At 35.7% G+C, this 21,015-nt stretch overlaps 1 protein-coding gene across 1 annotated transcript in view; it reads left to right on the top strand.

Annotated features, from left to right (window-relative positions):
* Positions 1-21,015, top strand: part of LOC150110639 (transient receptor potential cation channel subfamily M member-like 2) — a 658,320-nt gene that overhangs the window by 381,088 nt on the left and 256,217 nt on the right. The window contains exons 18-19 of the mRNA XM_090403554.1: positions 1,701-1,875; positions 16,032-16,097. Coding sequence (XP_090259680.1) covers positions 1,701-1,875; positions 16,032-16,097 — 241 coding nt within the window. The remainder of the gene's footprint in view (positions 1-1,700; positions 1,876-16,031; positions 16,098-21,015) is intronic.

The following is a 21,015-nucleotide window of genomic DNA, read 5'->3' as shown; positions in this document are numbered from 1 at the left end:
GTTTAAAAGTCTCAATCATATCACCTCTCATTCTTCTATCTACCAAACTCTGCAGTCTGCATTCCCTCAGCCGATCCTCATAACTAACATTGTACAGTCCTGAAACCATATTTGTTATCCACCTCTGTACCCTTTCCACAGTTAATTTATCCTCTTCAAATCCTGGTGACAAAACTTGAGAACAATAGTCTAAGTGTGGGCTGGTCAGGGTCTTATACAATGGAATGATAACTCTTTTATCTCTGCATGTCAGCATCCTTCTCAGTATTGCAGCAGTCCTCTGGGTTATCTTCACCACCTTTGCAATGTGTTCTGTGAATTTCAGGTTTCTATCAATCATCACCCCCAGATTTCTTGTCTCCCCTACTTCCTCCAGTACAGCTCCCCTAATCGAGTATGCAGCCTCCCATCGATGTTTCCCAAACTTCAAGACTTTACATTTTGCTGCATTAAAACAACCATTCATTTGCCCATGTCTCTAGTTTATTCAAATCATCTTGCAGGGTTGCCACATCTGCACTATTACTAATAACCCTTCCCAGCTTCACATCATCCACAAACAAATGAATATCCCCCTGCAATTCACTGACAATGTCATTGATATAAAGGTTAAATAATACAGGTCCCAGTACTGAGTCCTGTGGGACTTCGCTTGTAACCTTCTTGCCCCCACCATACATTCTCTGATACCTATCAGACAGCCTGTCCTGAATCCAGTTGAATCCTGACATCCAAACCCATGTGCTGCAACTTAAATAACAGTTTATCATGTGGCACCCTGTCAAAGACCTTTGCAAAATCCAAAAAAATGGCAGTATATGACTTTCCCTCATCAACTGCTCTTATCACTTTATTATAAAAGGCAGTCATATTACTAAAGCAAGAGCGTTCCTTAATAAATCCTTGTTGACTCTCACAGATAACATTACCTTAATCTGCCTAACACTGTATATGGTCGCTCGCTAATTTCTCCAAGATCTTAGCAATTACTGATGAAACACAAACTGGCCTATAATTAGACACTTTCAGTCTGCTACCGCCCCTATGTGATGGCACTATCTTACCTTCCTTCTATTCCTTGGATACCTTTCGCATAGCCAGACTTTCATTGAAAATCCAGGTTAATGGAGCTGTCAGTTCTTTAGTACATTCTCTCAAAACCCTTAGTGAAACACCATCCAAGAGTATTCAGTATTTGGAACATATTCTCCTCTAAACCTCGAACCTTCCATGTCCCGTATTTCTGAAATCAAGATAAAGTAATTTCAGCCTGTCTGCATTTCTGTTGAGATAAGATAAGATAACAAATCTGTTTTCTAAATAATAATACTTTAACTCACTTTTCAGAGAGAAAGAAACAGAAAAAGAAAATCAGAGTAAGATTAGATAAATTGTATCTTAAAAAATTTTTTGGCAATATCAACAGAAAATATTTGTGTTAACAGTAATGCAGAAATAACTATTGCATAGCAGGCCTATAGTTTAGTAGAAGTTTATAATTTTTGATGAAATTACCATTTCTTTATTGAAATGATAATTTCAATCAAAGCTTACTTCCTTTTTCATTCTTCCTTGTGAAATAATTTTAAAAAAATGTTGATGAATTTTGAATTTAAAAAAAAAATATATATATATATATACACACACACACACACACATACATATAGTTAACTAAAATTAGAAATTTTTCTTGTATACAGGTTCTGGTAGATTTTGTAAATTTTATGCGCATGACAATTTTGGTGATAATAAGTGGTGGCATTGTTATTCATTCTGTGTTATATCCAGACTATCCACTTTCTCCTGAATTATTCCGCCGCACTTTTCATCGAGCATGGTTTTCCCTTTTCTTGACTCCAATTGACGATCTAGAAGGTATGTACTAATAAATCTTTCTTGTGTTTTCTGTAGAAGTTTAGATTTAAAAAAGATACAGAAGTTCACCCTGTATATTTCTTTTATGTAAACAATGTGAGTTAGAATAGAACATAATATAAATATAATACTGCCAAATTTTTACTCCACTCTAGAATAGACATTAGTATAGAAAATTAAAATAAATCCTATATATGGACTTGTCCACTTTAGCTTAATTTTTCTTTTATTTAAATTAAGGGGATATTAAATCCCACATAGTTTTAAAACCGAATAAGAAACTCAAAGATTGGAATCAGAGAGTTTCTTACCAAATATAGTAAACTATAAAGTATCGGCGACACTGGCATGAGCAAATGCAAGTGACCCTAGCACGTAGTGCAATACCGGAAGTCTCACAGCAAAGTCGGTAAATTCTGTTTGCTATTCTTAGGTATTTTCCATAATGTAAAAACACATTTCCTAGGAAATGTATGCTGTTATTACATTATGGTAGGGAGGTCACTACCCAGACCGGTTTCAGCCTTTTTTGAGGCTTCATCAGTGAGTAGCTAGACCTAATACCGAAGTGTATAGTGAAAAGAACTTATGTACTCTGCGATGCGAGTTTCCAAACAGGGAAATGAAGCTTATTAGCTCTTTATACTTAAGTAACTTAATGGTTGCACCTGTTTGGAAACTCGCATCGAAAAATTTACCCACTTTGCTGCGAGACTTCCAGTATTCTGGTATTGCACTACGTGCTAGGGTCACTTGCATTTGCTCACGCCAGTGTCGCCGATACTTTATAGTTTACTAGATTCAGCAAGAAACTCTCTGATTCCAATCTTTGAGTTTCTTATTCGGTTTTAAAACTATGTGGGATTTAATATCCCCTTAATTTAAATATTGTTTTCATTGCCGAAATGAAGCTTATTAGCTCTTAATATTTCTTTTTATGTATTTATTTATTCAGGAAATAACAAACATCAGGTAAGTGAAGTTGTTAGTAAAAAGAAAGAAGTTATTTGGTATGGTGACTCTATAATAAAACATGCTATAGATGAGCGAGTTATAACATTGAGTTTTCCTTGAGCAAAAATTCAGAATATAAAGGAAGCAATTCAAAAACATAAAAGAAAAGTAAATGAAATCGTAGCTATAGTGGGTAGGAATGATTTAACTGATGATGAGTTCAGTATGAGAGAGGACATGAAAGGGTTGTTGGAAGAGGCGAGAATGAAGTGGTAGAAAGTTAAAATCATTAGTATTTTACCTTGCTATGATAAAAATGAATTAAGAAGAGCTATGATGGCAAACGATTTGATGCGTAGACTGTGTAGAAGGAATGAATGTGAGTTTTTGGTTGTAGGGAGTGAGTTTGAGGGAAGATTGGATTTGTATAAGAGGGATGGCCTACACCTGTATGCGTTTGGTATCAGGAGTCTAGAAAAACTAATAACTAGTATGAGACCTAATACCAGAGAGTCAGGGAAACTAAATTATAAAGGGAGGAATGGTGTGAATGTGAGTGTAAGAGCAATAATGTTATATAACTATATTAATGAAGGGAATGGGCTTGAATGTAGAAGGAATGAATGTGAGTTTTTGGTTGTAGGGAGTGAGTTTGAGGGAAGATTGGATTTGTATAAGAGGGATGGCCTACACCTGTATGCGTTTGGTATCAGGAGTCTAGAAAAACTAATAACTGGTATGAGACCTAATACCAGAGAGTCAGGGAAACTAAATTATAAAGGGAGGAATGGTGTGAATGTGAGTGTAAGAGCAATAATGTTATATAACTATATTAATGAAGGGAATGGGCTTTGTCATGGAAATGTTGACGAGGAGAGAACGATTCCGGGTATGTGTTTGTCCGGTTCAGACCCATCAAACGTGTGCAAAGATGTCTACATGTATAAGGCATTAGAGAAGAATAGAGATCTGCAAGTTGTCCAACTGTGTCAGGCAGACTGCAGACAAGACAATGCAAAAGAACAAACAGGTAAATTATTATGTCTGTACACAAATGCTAGGAGTATCAGAAACAAAGGGATCGTGTTTGTTGCCTCAGTCAATATGTTGCAACCTCAGATTGTAGATATTAGTGAGACCTGGCTATCAGAATCAGACCTACTAACTGGTATCGATAACAATATTTCATGTGGCAATGGGTTTGAAGCAATCTGGTGTTAGGTGGAATCTGACAAGACTAATTATATAGTGGGGTGTTGTTACAGACCTGGTGGATCGGTTGCTAGTGATGAAGAAATGCATCACCAAATAGAAAAGATGAGCACAAAAACAATAATCATAATGGGAGACTTTAATTATCCAAATATTGATTGGGTAGCAGTAGAATCTCATTAGAAGAATGAAAATGCATTTATTGAACTATTGCAGGACAACTTCCTCAAGCAGCAGGTGACAGAAGGAACTCGAGGGCAAAGAGTGTTAGATTTGATTATAGTATCAGAGGGCATTTCAGTTAAAGATGTAACTATTCTGCCTCCAGTTGTTGACAGTGATCATGCAGTACTCACTTAGGAAGTGACTAAGTTTATGAATGTTCCATTCACAAAAGGTTACATGTTGAACTACAAAGCAGGAAATTACTCAGTATACTGAGTTCAATGGAGTGCAATCGGTTGCTAGATAGAAAGAATATCAAAAGTACATGGGAAGCATTTAAACAACACTTGAATGATGCGATATCAGAATATGTCCAGAGAATTCGAAGAATGAATAGAGTAGGAGTGAAATGGATGTATAATCTTATTAAGTAAGAGATTTGTAAGAAAAGGATGATGTGGAAGGAATACTGTGTGCATAAGGATGACATCCATTATAAGCAGCAAGCTAGAATAGTCACAACTGTTGGTTTCTTTTCATACTCTGACTTTGCTTTCCGGAAAGCAAAGTCAGAGTATGAAAAAAAACTGACTCTGCATGCTAAAGACAACCCACAAGATTCTATTGATATGCTGCAAGTAAAAGAAAGAATGAATATGAAAGAATAACTCTTCTAAATCCTGATGGCATGAAGGTTACAGAAGCAGAAGAGATTGTTCAGTTAATGAGTGCCCATTTTGTTAAAAGCTATCAACCTGGTGTATGTGACATTCAGCTCACTGTTACCTCTTCACTAGATGAAGAAATGCAGGTATATGAGGACGAGGTATTAGAACTGTTGCACAAATTGAATAAGAATTCAGCAGTAGGGATTGATGGGATATCAGCATGTGTGCTAAAAGAGTGTTCAGCTGAACTGGCCATTCCTTTGACTAGGCTGTTTAATATGAGTCTCAGAACAGGGAAGATCTGCAGGAATGGAAGGAGTGTATGATAATTGCATTGCACAAGGGTGCAGCAAACACCGATGTATCCAATTATCGATCAATTAGGATCTCAGGAGTGGTGGTGAAGATTTTGGAAAAATTGATTAGGGCTCGCATTCAGAAATGGGTTGACAGTGAATCTCTACTTTGCAATGAACAACATGGGTTTACTAAGGGAAGGTCATGTTTTAGCAACTTACTCACATTCTATAACAATGTTACCATTGAACTAGACAAGGGGAATGGATGCACCATGATAGTTTTGGATTTTGCTAAGGCTTTAGACAGAATACAGCATGTCAGACTGCTGCATAAATTGGAGAAAATGGGTTTGGGTTGTAGAATATTAGAATGGATAAGAGGATGGCTTACTGACAGATATCAAAAAGTGGTATATGGGAGATATGAGTCTGCAAGATTTAAGGTAAATGGTGTACCACAAGGATCAGTGCTTGGTCCACTGTTATTCAATCTGTACATTGATGATATTGGGAAGGCTTTGATGAACGATATACAGCTATTTGATGATGCCAAGATAGGTACGGTAATCAGGAATACTGCTGATATACAGTACTTGCAGAATGATTTGAATGATTTGATGATGCCAAGATAGGTACGGTAATCAGGAATACTGCTGATATGCAGTACTTGCAGAATGATTTTAATGGGCTGGAACTGTGGGTATGGGAAAATGGGCATCAGTTCAATGTTAGTAAATGTAAAGTCATTCGCTTCGGTATGATTAGATATCCAATGTCATATGATATTGGTGGGATTAGGCTAGAAGAAACTGATGAGGCTAGGGATCTTGTAGTGTTAATAGATAGGAAGTTGAAGTTCAGGGGTCATGTGGCAAAGATTGCAAATACAACTCAAAAGATAATTGCAATTCTGAAACTAACATTCACATGTAAAGATAAGAATGTTATTTTGCCTCTTTACAAAGCCTTGATAAGACCTCACTTGGACTATTGTGCACAGATTTCATGTCCTGGTTTCCAGTGCAATTCTGATATATTGGAGAGAGTACAAAGGAGAGTGTTAAAAATTATATGAGGATTGTGGAATACTGATTATGAAGACAGGTTTAGAATTTGTAAACTGCAGACATTAGCAAACAGAAGAAAGAGAAGTGATGTGATTGATATTTACAGGCTTTTGAAAGGGTCATACAGGATTTCAATTGATGAAATTTTTCAATTTATGGAGGGTGGGGAAAGGATGATAGGGCATTCCTTGGAAGCTGAGAATGAATGCCGCTAAGAAGGGGGTGAGGACTAGATTTTTCTCTCAGAGGGTGGTGCGTGATTGGAATGGATTGCCATTGGATGTTATGAGTGCAAACAGTGTGAAGGAATTTCTAGAATAAGTATGATGGTTGGTGTGTGTATGTGTAGTATGTGGCCTCCCTCGATGAGTATCTTACTCCCCGGAAGTCTTTCTCTTAATAATAATAGCAATAATATATATATATATATATATATATATATATATATATGATATCACTAACAAGTGATATCAGTGAAACTTTTGATAGATCCAGGAATAAACAGCTATGTTTGTATATTAGGATCAATAAGAATGATTATGGTAGGATGGCACTGATTGGAGAAAATGGAATAAGGACTGCTGTGGAGGATATAGTTAAGATATTTAATGAACAGTTTATAAAGATCTTTCATCCTTGTGAATAAGACATCATGGAGAGTCTGGTCTGAGAGCATTGGATGAGGAGAGACTGAGTGTGAGTAAGGAAGAGGTAGATGGGGAATTAAGCAAACTTGATATTAATAAGGCTGTGGGACTTGTTGATATATCACCACATATTTTGAAGGAATATGCCAGGGAATTGACTTCTGCCTTGACATATTTGTTGATTCCATTGCAATGGGGCAAGTTCCAAAGGAGGGAAAGGAAGGTAAGATTGTACCACTTCATAAAGGAGATGACAGAATTCAAGCATCAAATTGTAGGCCAATCTGTTTGTCAGATGTTGTAGTTAAAGTGTTGAAAGACTGGTGAGAATCAGGATCCAGAATTGGGTTGACAACAGTGGTATTATCTTTGATGGCAGCACAGATTTGCTAAAGAGAGGTCATGTTTTAGTAATCTATTTATTTATTACTATAAGTTGACAGCAGTATGGGATGTTGGAAATGGATACAAGTAGTATAATCAGACTTTACAAAGACTTTTGATAGATTAAATGCTAAGTTGATAGTCATACTAGAGTAGATGGGATTGGACATTATACTGGTGCATTGGATTAGAGATTGGCTGCCTGATAGGTATCATCAAGTTGTGTATGGGTGAGAAATAACTGTAAAGAGGAAAGTCACTGGTGGTTTGCCTCAGGGGTCTGTTTTAGGGAAATTGCTGTTTAACCTGCATTTTAATGATAATGGGGAAGATTTGAATGGGGATATACAGCTATTTGCAGATGATGTGAAGTTGTGATAAACTATGAGTAGAGCAGATGTTGTGGCCTTACAACAAGGCTTAAATAGACTGAGAGAATAGGTACCAGAGTTGGGGATACCAGTTGAGTATTGAAATGTAATGTTTTAAAATTTGGAAAATAAAGATAGGATGTAGAACTTCCTCTCAATTAGGATACATTATTGCAGGTGGAGGAAATAATGATCTTGGGATTCTGGTGGATAAGGATCTTAAATTTAGAGTACATATTGCCAAAATTTTGAGGATAAGACATCGAATTCTGTGAATGACATGGAGGACACTGACTTGTAAAAGCAAAGATATTCTGGTTCCATTGTATAAGGCTCTGATTAGGCCACATATGGACTACTGTGCATACATTTGGTCACCTGTCCGTGACCAAATGTATGTACAATAGGTTTTCAAAAAGATGTGGAGATTTTGGAGATGGTCCAGGGGTGATTGGCCAAAATACTTTCTGATCTCTGGAATGTTGAATATGAAGAAAGTTGTTGAAGAAGGTTCAGATGATGCAATTTGTATTTGCATAGTGTATTGGATAGTATGTAGAATTTACTCTTAATTGGGATATATTGTTGGAGACAGAGGAAATAAGAGATCTTGTTGTGATGGAAGCAAGAAGCCATCATACAAACTGTTGTGTTGGATTAACTGATTGGTTTCAGGTTGGAAAGGGAGTTATGCAAGGATGTCTACTTTCTTCTCACTTGTTTAGTGTCTATGCTCATCCAGTGCTGCATGCATGTAGCATCAATTGAGCCAAAGACAGGAATTAGGATAGGTGGTTGGTTGATAATTAATGTGAGGAATGCTGATGTACACAGTACCCCTCTGTAATGACAAGGAAGAACTATGACAAATTCATGACAAAGTTAAAGAGATCAGTAAGAATAGAAGACTTCAGCTCAATCCTAGCAAGACAAAGATTATGGTTCTCAAAGGAAATGCAGACAGGGAAGTCCCTGACTAACAAGTGTACTGTAATGGAGAATGAATTGAGGAAGTCAGCAAGTTCAAGTGCCTAGGATCCATTATTAATGTGAAGAATAACTGTTCAGAAGATGTCAGAAGAAGAAGAAGATTAGGAATGACTAAAACAACAGTCAGTGATGTCTAAAATCCAGAACAATGGATTTATTTCCATGGGAACAAATTTGAGTATTTTGGATGTAGCTGTTTATCCAACAGCAACTTGGAACCTGAAGAAGTCTGGTAGGAAAAGAATAGCTGATTTTGAGATGTGATGTTAAAGTAGTCTGTAAAGGATCAGTAGAACTTTAAGGCTCCTTAAGGATATTGACAGAAGAAAGTTGAAATACGTTGGACACATTGAAAGGATGAAAGGAGGACTTCTCAGAACAATAATATAAGGTAAAGTTCCTAGAAAAAGAAGAAGGGATAGACTGTCAATGAGATGGATGGATGGTGTATGAAGCTACTAATCTTCAAAGAGTTGAAGCCTCCAGAAAAGCATACAACAGGACCACTTGGCGAGGACTGGTGTGGCACATCACCGAGCATCTGAGTAACCATATGGCATTTGTTAATATCCAATGAACCTGTGGATGGATGGAGTGGATAGGAAGAGGGGTGATATGATAGAGATGTACAAGTTAGTAATGGGTTGATATAGGATTAATGTTGAATAGGTTTTTCATAAAATGGTGGGAGATTGGGGGAGAACAAGAGGTCATCCTTGGAAGCTGTACGAAGAGTGTGAGCAAGGGAGTGAAAAGCAGGTTTTTTTGCATGGAGAGTTGTGAATGATTGGAATGTGTTGCCTGAGAGTGGTGTCTGCAGAGAATTTGAGTGTGTTTAAGGCATGGTGTGATTAGCTGTATATATGACAAAAGGCTCCTGTATGAGTCTGTGCCTCTATGAAGTCTTAGGATAATAATAATAATAATCATCATCATGCGTATCAAGGATTCAGGCCTAGCATGGCCTGTTCCGGCCTTAGAAGTCATCGTTTAAGAGGACATCCTGGTTTTCTTTTTCCTAATTGCTTGTACTTTAAGGCTTGTTTTGGTAATCTTTCTGTTTTCGTTCTTTGAACATGTTCCATCCATTTATGTTTATATTTTTAATTTTTTCTATTACTGGTTCTTGGTTTAATTCTTTCATAATATCTTCATTTCTTTTGTGATCAAATAGGATATACTTTTGTTGGATTCTGATTATATAGAGATTGGAGTAATTATTATTTGTTTCAGAATCCAACATAATCTTCCATCACAAAGACTAGACTTGTAAATATTATTTAATGTAAACAACTTATTTTACAATTTAATATTCATATAACTACTTGAATTTTGTCTAATATCTAATTATTTAATCAAAGATATATGTATTAATAGTGATAAGACTGTATTAAATATTATTAAGCCATTTTAATTATTACTATGTTAATATTATAAGAACTTGTATTTGATAATTTAAATGCGCATTAATTGAAATATAAATATTCTTTATTTATTCCTATTTGGAGAAGTTTAGCGTTATGCAATACCTCAATTTTATTATATTTTGTTTGGTTGTCATGGAAACGTATGTAAGTGAGCGAGCACGTTTTTGGAACTAAGGAACTGTGAGAAGACTGTGTTATAGAGATAACAGATTTACCATTATCTGAGTTGAGATTCAATTTCAGGGCCGACCTTTCAAGGACATACAGAACCTTGAAGCAAAGCACAGAGTTATTAGCGAATAGTACAGGCTGTAAAGTTGAAGTTTACCGTTAGCTGTGCTTAGAAATATATTGCCTAAAGAATTAAATGAATGCAGGAAGAAAATTAGAGATTAGATAGATTAAGAGAGAGAGAGAAAGGAGAGGATTGGCATTAGGTTGGAATCGGAGCATTCGGGAATCACAGTGTGATAATAGCGAGTCGGCAAGTCACTCAAGCAGCTAATAAAGTCTACTAGTTGAGAAGCAGTTAGCTAATAAGTTGTAGAATAACAATTATAGCTACAGAAAACAGCTGTGAGACTATTAATTAGACTAGCGATATTTGAATTGAGATATAATTCCAGGGCCGACCTGTCAAGGACACACAGAATCTTGAAATAAAGCAACGAGTAACTAGAGGATAGTAGAGGCTGTAGAATTGAAGTTTACCATTAGCTGTGTTTAGAATTGTAGTGTCTAAAGAATTAATTGAATGCCGGAAGAATGAACAGCTGTGCATATAAAACCTCAAGTTAAGGAATTATTGTGTATTGCCTTAATTCATAAGAGATCAGTAGTAATTCATGCAAGAACGTTGTTTATGTGTATAGTGACCGACGATTAAATCAGTTATTGCTTAGAAGATTTATTTACTGAGTGCCGTATACTGTTTAAGTGTTTACAGCTATAAAAAGTGTTTACGTATAAGTAGATGAAGAAAAAAAATTATCGGTAAGAATATTCCAACCTTTAATAATTCTATACAGAGAAGTGTGTGAGTTTCATCCTAGAATTTCCTTATATTAACAGTAACTATTGCGGAGATTAGCTGAAGTGTAGATTTAGAAGTGTTTGGTTCAGAAGAAGTGTTACTGAATTTTTATTGTATTTGAAACTTAAGAAACTGTGAGATATTTGTGCAATCGGTTACTGAGGAACTTTGTGACTGTGAGCTTTTTCAAGTAGTTAATTGAATTTTGTGAGAGCCAAAATGTTTATAATATCTTACTTATTGATTTGAACTTAAGTGTAAATTGTGATTCTAAAATTAAATGTTTGTTTTTGTTAATCAAAAGTTATATTTTGCCTGAATCTCTTTTACTGTACCATTCATAAAATATTCGAACCAAAGTGGGTAAATTAAGTAAGTTAAATATACTCGGCCAGTATATATACGATAACAACGTATAAAAGGAAGGGTAGTTGAGAGTTGGTTTATCTTCAATTCTTGAACTAATTAAGATATAGAGTGGCACAGTCTATAAATATAAATTTTCTCTATATTTGTATTAGAAATCAACTAGCAACTATTTTTTAGGTTAAGAACATTGTAATAACTAAATGTCGGATCCAAAGTATAGATTGAGAAGAATTAGGATCCAACATGTTGCAGTTTTTCTCATAAACTTCATTTCTGCTGTTAATCTTTGTTTATCTTTTTGTTTTATTGTCCAGATTTTGCATCCATACATTAAGACTGGTAGGGCTAATGTATTGTATACTTTTAGCCTGGTTTGTTTTTGAACTAGGTTTGGTTTAAATATAGAGTTAATTACACCTGTTATTTTTAAATATTTTGCAATTTTTACGTTTATATCTTTTTTATTTTCATATGTGATAATACATCCTAGGTAGTTAAATGAATTCACCTGTTCTGAGATCTTGTTATTCTTTTTATTCCATTTTATTATTATTTCATTTAAGTAGATATTAAAAAGAGTTGCTGAGAGGGGACATCCCTGTCGGACCCCTTGGTTTATCTCTCTCGTATATATGATAGCTCATAATTTAATCTTATTTGTATTTGATTATTTTCATATATACTTGTGATAGCTTTTAGGATATTATTTGGTATTTGTCTTTCTTTTAATATGTTAAATAATATGTTTCTTTTAACTTTGTCAAATGCTTTTTAAAAGTCAATAAATGCAATATGTGTTTCTAAATTGTATTCTCTTCTTTTCTCTATTATTAATTTTAGGCAAAAGGCCAGGTCTATACATGATCGTCCTTTTCTATCCATTCTGTACTTCTAGAATAACGTTTTCGGAATATTGCTATTTAAGATTCTGCTATATATTTTGCAACAGGAATTTAGTATACTGATACCTCTATAGTTTTTAGGGTCATCTCTGTTATTACCTTTTTTTAAAGATAGGAATCACAATTGCTTTTTTCCATTCTATTGGGGGGGGTACCAGTTGAATAAATTTTATTTAAAAATAATAAGAGTCTTTCTTTGAATCTTGTTCCTGCGTATTTATATAGTTCTGAACCTAGCTTATCTTCTCCAGGTGATTTTCCGTTTCTTGTTTCTTTCGGGCTGATTTCTAATTCTTCTTTAGTTATTTCCTTTTCATTTTCATTAATTGTTTGCCAGTTGTCTTTTTTAAAACATTTGTCTGCCCACAATTCCGTGTAGTAATTTAGAAATTCTTCTAATTTCAATTCAGTGTTTAATTTTATGTCTTCTTTGGTATCTGCATTTAAGTGTTTCAAAATCTTATATACATCAGGTCTTAATTTGTATAAATCATGTTCTAAATTAGAAACAAATTTGTTCCATGATTCTCTATGTATTTTTCTGACTTCTCTTTTAATTATGGCTCTTATTCTTTTATATTCTATTTCATCTTAGGATAATAATAATAATAATAACAATATAACATCATTCAAAAATAAGGCTAATTTCCTAGCATCATTCTTCTCTTCCAGCATCCTGAATTGCTTGGGTATAAACACAGGTCCTCTTTGCCACTTTGCTTATCACTTCTACTCCAGAATTACCATCTGTCATGTATTGTCTTTTCAGTATTTCATCATCTGCATTTCTCTGCAGCATGGAAGTAAGCCTGTATTTAATTCATTCAAAATAAAAAAAAAGTTGCGAATAATAGTCAGCCATCAAATTAATGTCCCACTGCTTTCATTTCACTTCTCTAAAAAAAAAAAATAATAATAATAATAATAAAGCATGGAGAAAGGTTATCAACAAACAGCTTCTTCACCACTTACTGTCCCATTCATGTAATTAGTGATCAGCAATATGAATTCTAGTCTTAATCTGAACACAAGCTATAGAAATGTTTGGAGAAACTCACATGACTGTTCTTTACATTTCCAAAGCATTTGATCTAGTCTAGCACAGAAGTTTGCTCACCAAATTACCATAAGATGGTAATTTGGTCAGGCACCACTCCCAGATCTCTCATCTCTCCTACCCCCTTTAAAGTTTCCCACCAACTGTATATTTTGCATCTCATCATTGCTTACCAAATTTCAAAACCTTACACTTTGCAACATTTAACTGACAGTTCACTTACCTGCCCATTCATATAATCCATTTGAGTTGTCCTGTATGGCCATAACATCTGTTTGACTTGCTCTTCCCAATTTTGCACATTTGGAAACAACTGCATATCACCAGTTAAATCCATCCCAATATCATAATATACAAATTGAACAACAATGGTCTGTATTGGGGCCATTGTTATTGTCTCCTCCCCAAAGGAGGAGAGGCACTAGTAGTGGGCATGCACCCCCATATAAAACTTTCTCATGCTTATCTGTCTGATAAGCAGTCATTGATTCAACTCTCTAATCTATTATCTAATTCCATTTCTTTCACTTTGTTTAACAGCTTTTCATGTGGCAGTATATTAGAATATTTTGCAAAATCTTAAGTATACCACTGTATATGAATTTCCCCTTGTCCAAGACAAATGTCTTGGACAAGGGGAAATTTTATGTACTTGTTAGGGGAAATTTTATGTACCTTGTTAGGGAAAATTTTATCTACCTTGTTAGAGTACAAAAGGAAGTTAGTAAACCATGATTTCCCTTTAACAAATTCATGCTGACAACCATAGAGAATACTGCTGTTATCAACCCATTTCTGTATTCTACTTCTCACCAATTTCTCCAGTACATTCACAACTAAAGATATACAGATTGGTCTATAATTTGTAGCCATAGCCCACTTTTATTCAGTGGAACAATTTTACCTTTCTTTCATTCTCTTGGAATCATTATAAGTCTAGTTTCCCAGTTTTTGGAAGTTTCTAAATCCAGAGTAATTTAATAAAAAGTGGCACACCTTTTGGCAACTCCTATAGGTAAAGATGACCTCGCCATTGCTTCTGCCTGGTATCTCCACTTCTGGGCCTGGCTCTCACTGAAGAGACCTCAATAAAGGTCGAAACTAGTCTGGATAGTTGCCCTTCCCTTAATGCATAACATTATACATATCTGCAAGGAGATGTGTTTTGCATTATGGGAGACACTGAGATAGGAGTGATGTTAGCTTGGTCCACCTTTGCTACGAGTTTCCTGGTGTTGTACTACCTTACCCCAGTCCTGAAGATATTTTCAGGTGCAAACTTTGTTTGCTCACACTTGGATAAAGGATTAAACTAAATTTATTCTAGTTTCCCAGATGCCTGAGTAAAGGTCAAAACGAATCTTGAGTATTGGCCCTTCCAAAAATGCATAGTATTATACATATCTGAAAGGAAGTGTGGGATACTGAGAGTAACTGATACGAAATCAGCAGTCTCTATACATAATTGGTATTTTTGAAGATACTTCATATGGAAATTTTTTTTGCTTACACTTTGGTAAAAGATTAAAACAAGAATATAATTGTCTGTTATAATTTATTACTATGTTTATTTTTATTACATAAATTCAGTACTAAGATTTTATTATTATTATTATTATTATTACCACTAGACTTTCATGATGTCTAGACTCATCATGGAAAGTACACACTGCTGCATGCACTCTCAAAAAACTCATCAGAATGTGCTTTAACTCTAACAAATAAGCTTAGGTGTTGATGGTTATTCATGACTTATTTTGCACGGTATTAACAACACCACACACACTTTTATAATATAAACTAAAATATATAAACTTCACCCTTTAGCACACCCAGGAGTGTATGAAGTTCCTTGTGACTGTGACTTGGCCTATTATGGGCAAACAAGAAGATCAGTGAACATCCACCTGGAAGAACATGAAAGATACATTCACTACTATTACTATGGCAAGTCAGGACTGGCAGACCACGCTTTGGACACACCTTCACACAGGATTAGATGGAGGAAAACGAATGTGCTATTTAGGAGTCGTTATAGATCTGAAAGATTATTTTTTGAGTCAGCAGTGGCTTTGAAGAATTCTCCCAACCTTAACAAATATGGTTGCATTAATTTGCCAAAAATTTGGGAGACAGTTATCCTAAGAAAAACTCCTGGATAGCTGCTGGTTTTTTTTTTTAAAAAAATAGGACTTTAGATCTTTTGTCTTTTGCAATTATATTGTTTCGCTCACTCACTGTCGCGTATACACGTGTGTTGTGCTCTGATGATGGCGAGTTGAAAATCAGCGAAATATAAGCGTTAATAAAACATCTTTGTGATAAAAGTGTGTGTGGTGTTGTTAATACCGTGAAAAATAAGTCATGCTTTAATTCATTCATCACACTATCAGGGAATGCATTCCACTCGCTGACTACTCTCCCTGCTGACAGCCTGCTCCTTACTCCCTTGCTCACACCATTCTTATACAGTTTCCAGAAATGGCTTCTTGATCTATCTCTCCTCTCCCATGCTATGATAACTTCTACATTAACCCAGTAGTTTTTTGCAGTCTTTCTGCTCTGAGAATTGGAGTATGATATTAATTTATTTTCATTTCTTAATATATAGGTAGATCTGAATGTATCAAATGGAAAGAAAAACCTTTCAATTCTACATATTGCAAAGTAGGAAGATGTAAGTAATATTTCATAATTCTTTAATCTTTATATAAAATACATCTTATTATCCTTTATCTTTTAGACTCAATAGTCTAATAGACACAGTATTGCCTATTCACAGCCAAGTGTCTTGACTTCATATAAACCTGATTAATGAAAATTAACAAATTCATGCTGACAACCATAGAGAATATTGCTGTTATCAACCCATTTCTGTATTCTACTTCTCACCAGTCTCTCCATTTAATCAGACAAAATGCTTAATCCTACTAATTATTTGTTATCTATCAGCCAATAAAGTTTTCACTAGCTTTTTCAGTTTGTTTTGCAGTAGAGGAGAAATTATCTGGAGAGATTTCAAGTTTTTGGTTTAAAAAAATTGTGAACTTCACATGACAAAGAATTAACTCACCTTTATCATGTGAGTGCAAATGTGCAAATCACTGTTGATTTGCAGTACCAAAATAATAAAATAAATATGATAATTTATTAAGCTGCTCATTTTTTTTTTTCTGGATTTTAAACCAATATCCATGGAACACACAGAACACTTGTTAAATACAAAGCACCAGCAATCATGCCATTGTGTAAATGGTACAAAAGCATAAATAACAGAACTGAAATCATAGTATGGTTGTCTGCTAAGACTTTATTGATCTATAACTATAATAAGCTATAACAAATAACGATGAAAACAAGAATATAAGTTTTTGTCAAGAATAATTCATTGGTCTACAGCTGTTGTGCTTAAGTGATTGTTATAGCCGAATGCTTTGTGACAATTTTTTTTTCTTCTCTGAGGATGCTTGTTTGAACACTCCATCAAAATATCAGTAGGTGCATCTTGGAAAAACAAATGGAGCTCTGACAGCTACATGTTGGCAGTGCAGTCATAACATCTGAATGGACAATTGTCACCTGTTGGCAGTCTCGAAAGCCTAATTGGCAGTGGCCACCATACTTAATCCCTTTTAGGTTGGTGAGAGCGAGAATGGCCAATGAGTTTAAGGAGTGGTATGATAGACTTTGTATTTTTCAGGGGGACGTCCCTTCAATGAGTCTTGATAGACTTTGTGTTTCTTAGGCAGGACCTCCCACGATGAGTCTTTTGACTCCATGGAGGCCTGAATAATAATAATAAATAAATAAAAAACTATTATAAGTTCATTGTACTCAAAATGCTCATAAATTTCATCAAATGACCATTTGGATAAACACTCAGGACTTGGATATCAAAAATATGTACATGTAAAAATAAGAATTGCAAACTGGAATGTTTGAGATATGTTTGAAATATCTTTCTTGTTATTATTACCAAACCATCTGTTGTTTTTATTGCATTACAAACCTTAATACAATAAAGAAGATAACAAAGGGTTTGGCAGTAATAACAGAAATGAGGAAAAAAACTTAAGAACAAAAGAATCATAACATTATATGCTGATATATTGTGTGTTGTGGAAGAAATGACAGCAAGAGCAAGATTAATGATAATTGATAAATAGAGAAAGATGAGATATGAAAGAATTGCTGGAACAAGCAGAAAGAAAAGACAGAGATTTGTGACTGACAGATGGAAGTACCTATATATATATATATATATATATATATATATATATATATAAAGTTTTTTACCTTGGGTATATATATGTTAAAGATACCAAGCAATTTTATAAGCTAGGTTTTAATCTTTTTTCCCAAGTAAGCAAACAGACAAGTAAATCAAGTTTGCACCTGAACATAGTTCACATGTAAGGCAACTCGTAGTAAAGGTGGAGTAAGCTCTGATCACTTTCCTTAATATTTCCCCTAATGCAAAGCACATCCCCTTATTAAGGTCAAAGCACCTTGTTGCGGTAAGATTTATAAGCTCTGCATTACTTCAACCTTGGCATTTTTAGGTCTGGCTCCCACTGACGAGACCTCAATAAAGGTCGAAACCGGTCTGGGAGGGGCCCTTGCCTTTAATGCATAGCATCATACATCTCTGCAAGGGGATGTCTTAGTATTTCCCCTAATGCTTTGCATTAGGGGAAATATTAAGGAACATGATCAGAGCTTACTCCACCTTTACTATGAGTGGCCTCAGACCTGAACTATGTTCGTGCGCAAACTAGACTCAATTGTCTGTTTGCTTACTTGGGAAAAAGAATTAAAACCTAGCTCATAAAATTTCTTGGCATCTTTAACATATATATATATATATATATATATATATATATATATATATGTATATGTAGAAGGTATTTTACCTTGGGTAGAGTGGCTTTTCAATGAAAGTCTGGCTTTGGCAAAGGTGCCCAGGGAATGGAAGGAAGGTAAGATAGTGCCATTGCATAAGGGTGGTAACAGACTGGAAGTGTCTAATTATAGGCCAGTCTGTGTGTCATCAGTAGTTGTTAAGATCTTGGAGAAAGTAGTGAGTGACCATATACAGCATTGGGCAGATGAGGGTAATGTTATCTGTGAGAATCAACATGGATTTGTGAAAGGACGCTCTTGTTTTAGCAATATGCTAGCCTTTTATAATAAAGTTACAAGAGCATTAGATGAGGGAAAGGCATATACTGCAATTTTCTTAGACTTGGCGAAGGCATTTGACAGGGTGCCACATGATAAGCTGATATTTAAGTTGCAGCACATGGGTCTGGATGTCAGATTGGTCAACTGGATTCAGGATTGGCTGTCTGATAGGTATCAGAGAGTTGTGTATGGTGGAGCAGTTTCCAGGAGGCAGAGGGTTACAAGTGGGGTCCCACAGGGCTCAGTACTAGGACCTATATTGTTTAACCTTTATATCAATGACATAGCCAGTGGATTGCAGGGGGATATTCAGTTGTTTGCGGATGATGCGAAGCTTGGAAGGATTATTAGTAATAGTGCAGATGTGGTAGCCCTGCAAGAGGATTTAAATAAGCTAGATAGATGGGCAAATGAATGGGGGTGTCAGTTTAATGCAGCAAAATGTAAGGTCTTGAGGTTTGGGAAACATCGATGGGATGCTGCATACTCTATGGGAGGAGTTATACTGGAGGAAGTAGGGGAGACAAGAGATCTGGGGTTGATGATTGATAGAAACCTGAAGTTTAGGGGACATATTGCAAAGGAGGTGAAGGTAACACAGAGGATTGCTGCTATTATGAGAAGGACACTGACCTGCAGAGATAAGAGGGTTATCATTCCGTTGTATAAGTCTCTGATCAGACTACACTTGGACTATTGTTCTCAGATTTGGTCCCCAGGATTTGAAGGGGATAAATTAACCGTGGAAAGGATACAAAGACGGATGACAAAGATGGTTTCAGGACTGTACAAGGATAGTTATGAGGATCGGCTGAGAGAATGTGGACTGCAGAGTTTGGTGGATAGAAGAAGGAGAGGTGATATGATTGAGACTTTTAAACTGTTGAGAGGTGGTTACAGGGTTGACACTGGGGAGTTCTTTCGCTTGGTTGATCAGCGGGAAGGAGTGATGACAAGAGGCCATCCCTGGAAGTTACGAAAGCAAACTGTGAGCAAGAGGGTAAGGAGTGGTTTCTTTGTGTGGAGGGTGGTTGAGCCGTGGAATGCATTGCCTGATGAAGTGGTGGGAGCGAGAACGGTCAGTGGGTTTAAGGAGTGGTATGATAAACTTTGTGTTTCTCAGGGGGGGACTTCCCCTCGATGAGTCTTGACAGACTTTATGTCTTAGAAAGGACCTCCCTCGATGAGTCTTTTGACTCCTTGGAGGCCTGAATAATAATAATAATAATAATAATAATGATAATAATAAAAAAATACCAAGCAATTTTAAACCTGGTTTTACTCCATTTCCCAAGTAAGCAAACAGACAAATAAGTCAAGTTTGCGCCTGCAAATGATGCAAGTCTAGCTGATCCTACAGGTAGTGCAAAACTCGTGGTAAAGGTGGCATAAGCTCTGATCACTAATCTTAATATTCACCCTTAATGCAAAGCACATCTCCTAGAGGAGATGTATGATGTTTTGTATTAAAGGCAAGGGGGCCACTACCCAGACTGGTTTCGACCTTTATTGAGGTCTCGTCAGTGGGAGCTAGGCTAGAAATACCAAGATTTAGTAATACAGAGCTTATAAGTATTTTACCAGAACAAGTTGCCATAAGGTGTTTTAACCTTATTAAATAAAAATCTCTGGAGGAGATATAAATGTAGAAGGTATTTTACCTTGGGTAGAATAAATGTTAAAAATACCAAGCAATTTTAAACCTGGTTTTACTCCATTTCCCAAGTAAGCAAACAGACAAATAAGTCAAGTTTGCGCCTGCAAGTGATGCAAGTCTAGCTGATCCTGCAGGTAGTGCAAGACCAAGGCAACTCGTGGTAAAGGTGGCATAAGATCTGATCACTAATCTTAATATTTACCCTTAATGCCAAAACACATCTCCAAGAAGGGGATGCAAGATATGTGTTTTGGCATTAAGGGTAAATATTAAGATTAGTGATCAGAGCTTATGCCACCTTTATCATGCTGTTCAAACCAACCTTTTTCTCCTTTTATGGCAGAGCCACAGTAATAAGAACAATCATTACCCCAATGCTGATGCACACAGGCATCACACTGCTACAAGAAAATCAATTATCAAAAAAACTCATAGACTTCTTCTGGAATGAGAAAAAACACGAGGTAAAAAAAGAATACCTACAACTAAAACATGAAGAAGGGGGGTACGCTCTGCCCGATCTCAAAAGCCTGCTCCATGCAAACACATTCAAAACCGTACGGAAGGCCTTAAACTCAAACCACACTTCAGGCCTCCTCATTAGATATTTTATAGGATTTTTCCTCCCCCTCTTTGGGATCACGGACTATGCTGGACCCCGTGCACGGGTTGTGCCCAAGTGGTACCGCGCACTAGTGAAATCGCTCACAACACTCAGAGACAAAGGAACAGAAATCCTCACACACAAACCCAA

This window comes from Typopeltis vanoorti, chromosome 1 (genome assembly GCF_054136105.1).
Source record: "Typopeltis vanoorti isolate ZY-2024b chromosome 1, IOZ_Tvanoo_1.0, whole genome shotgun sequence".
Taxonomy (NCBI): Eukaryota; Metazoa; Arthropoda; class Arachnida; order Uropygi; family Thelyphonidae; genus Typopeltis; species Typopeltis vanoorti.
The sequence above is the reverse complement of the archived record's forward strand: the minus strand, read 5'-3'. Positions and strand labels throughout refer to the sequence as shown.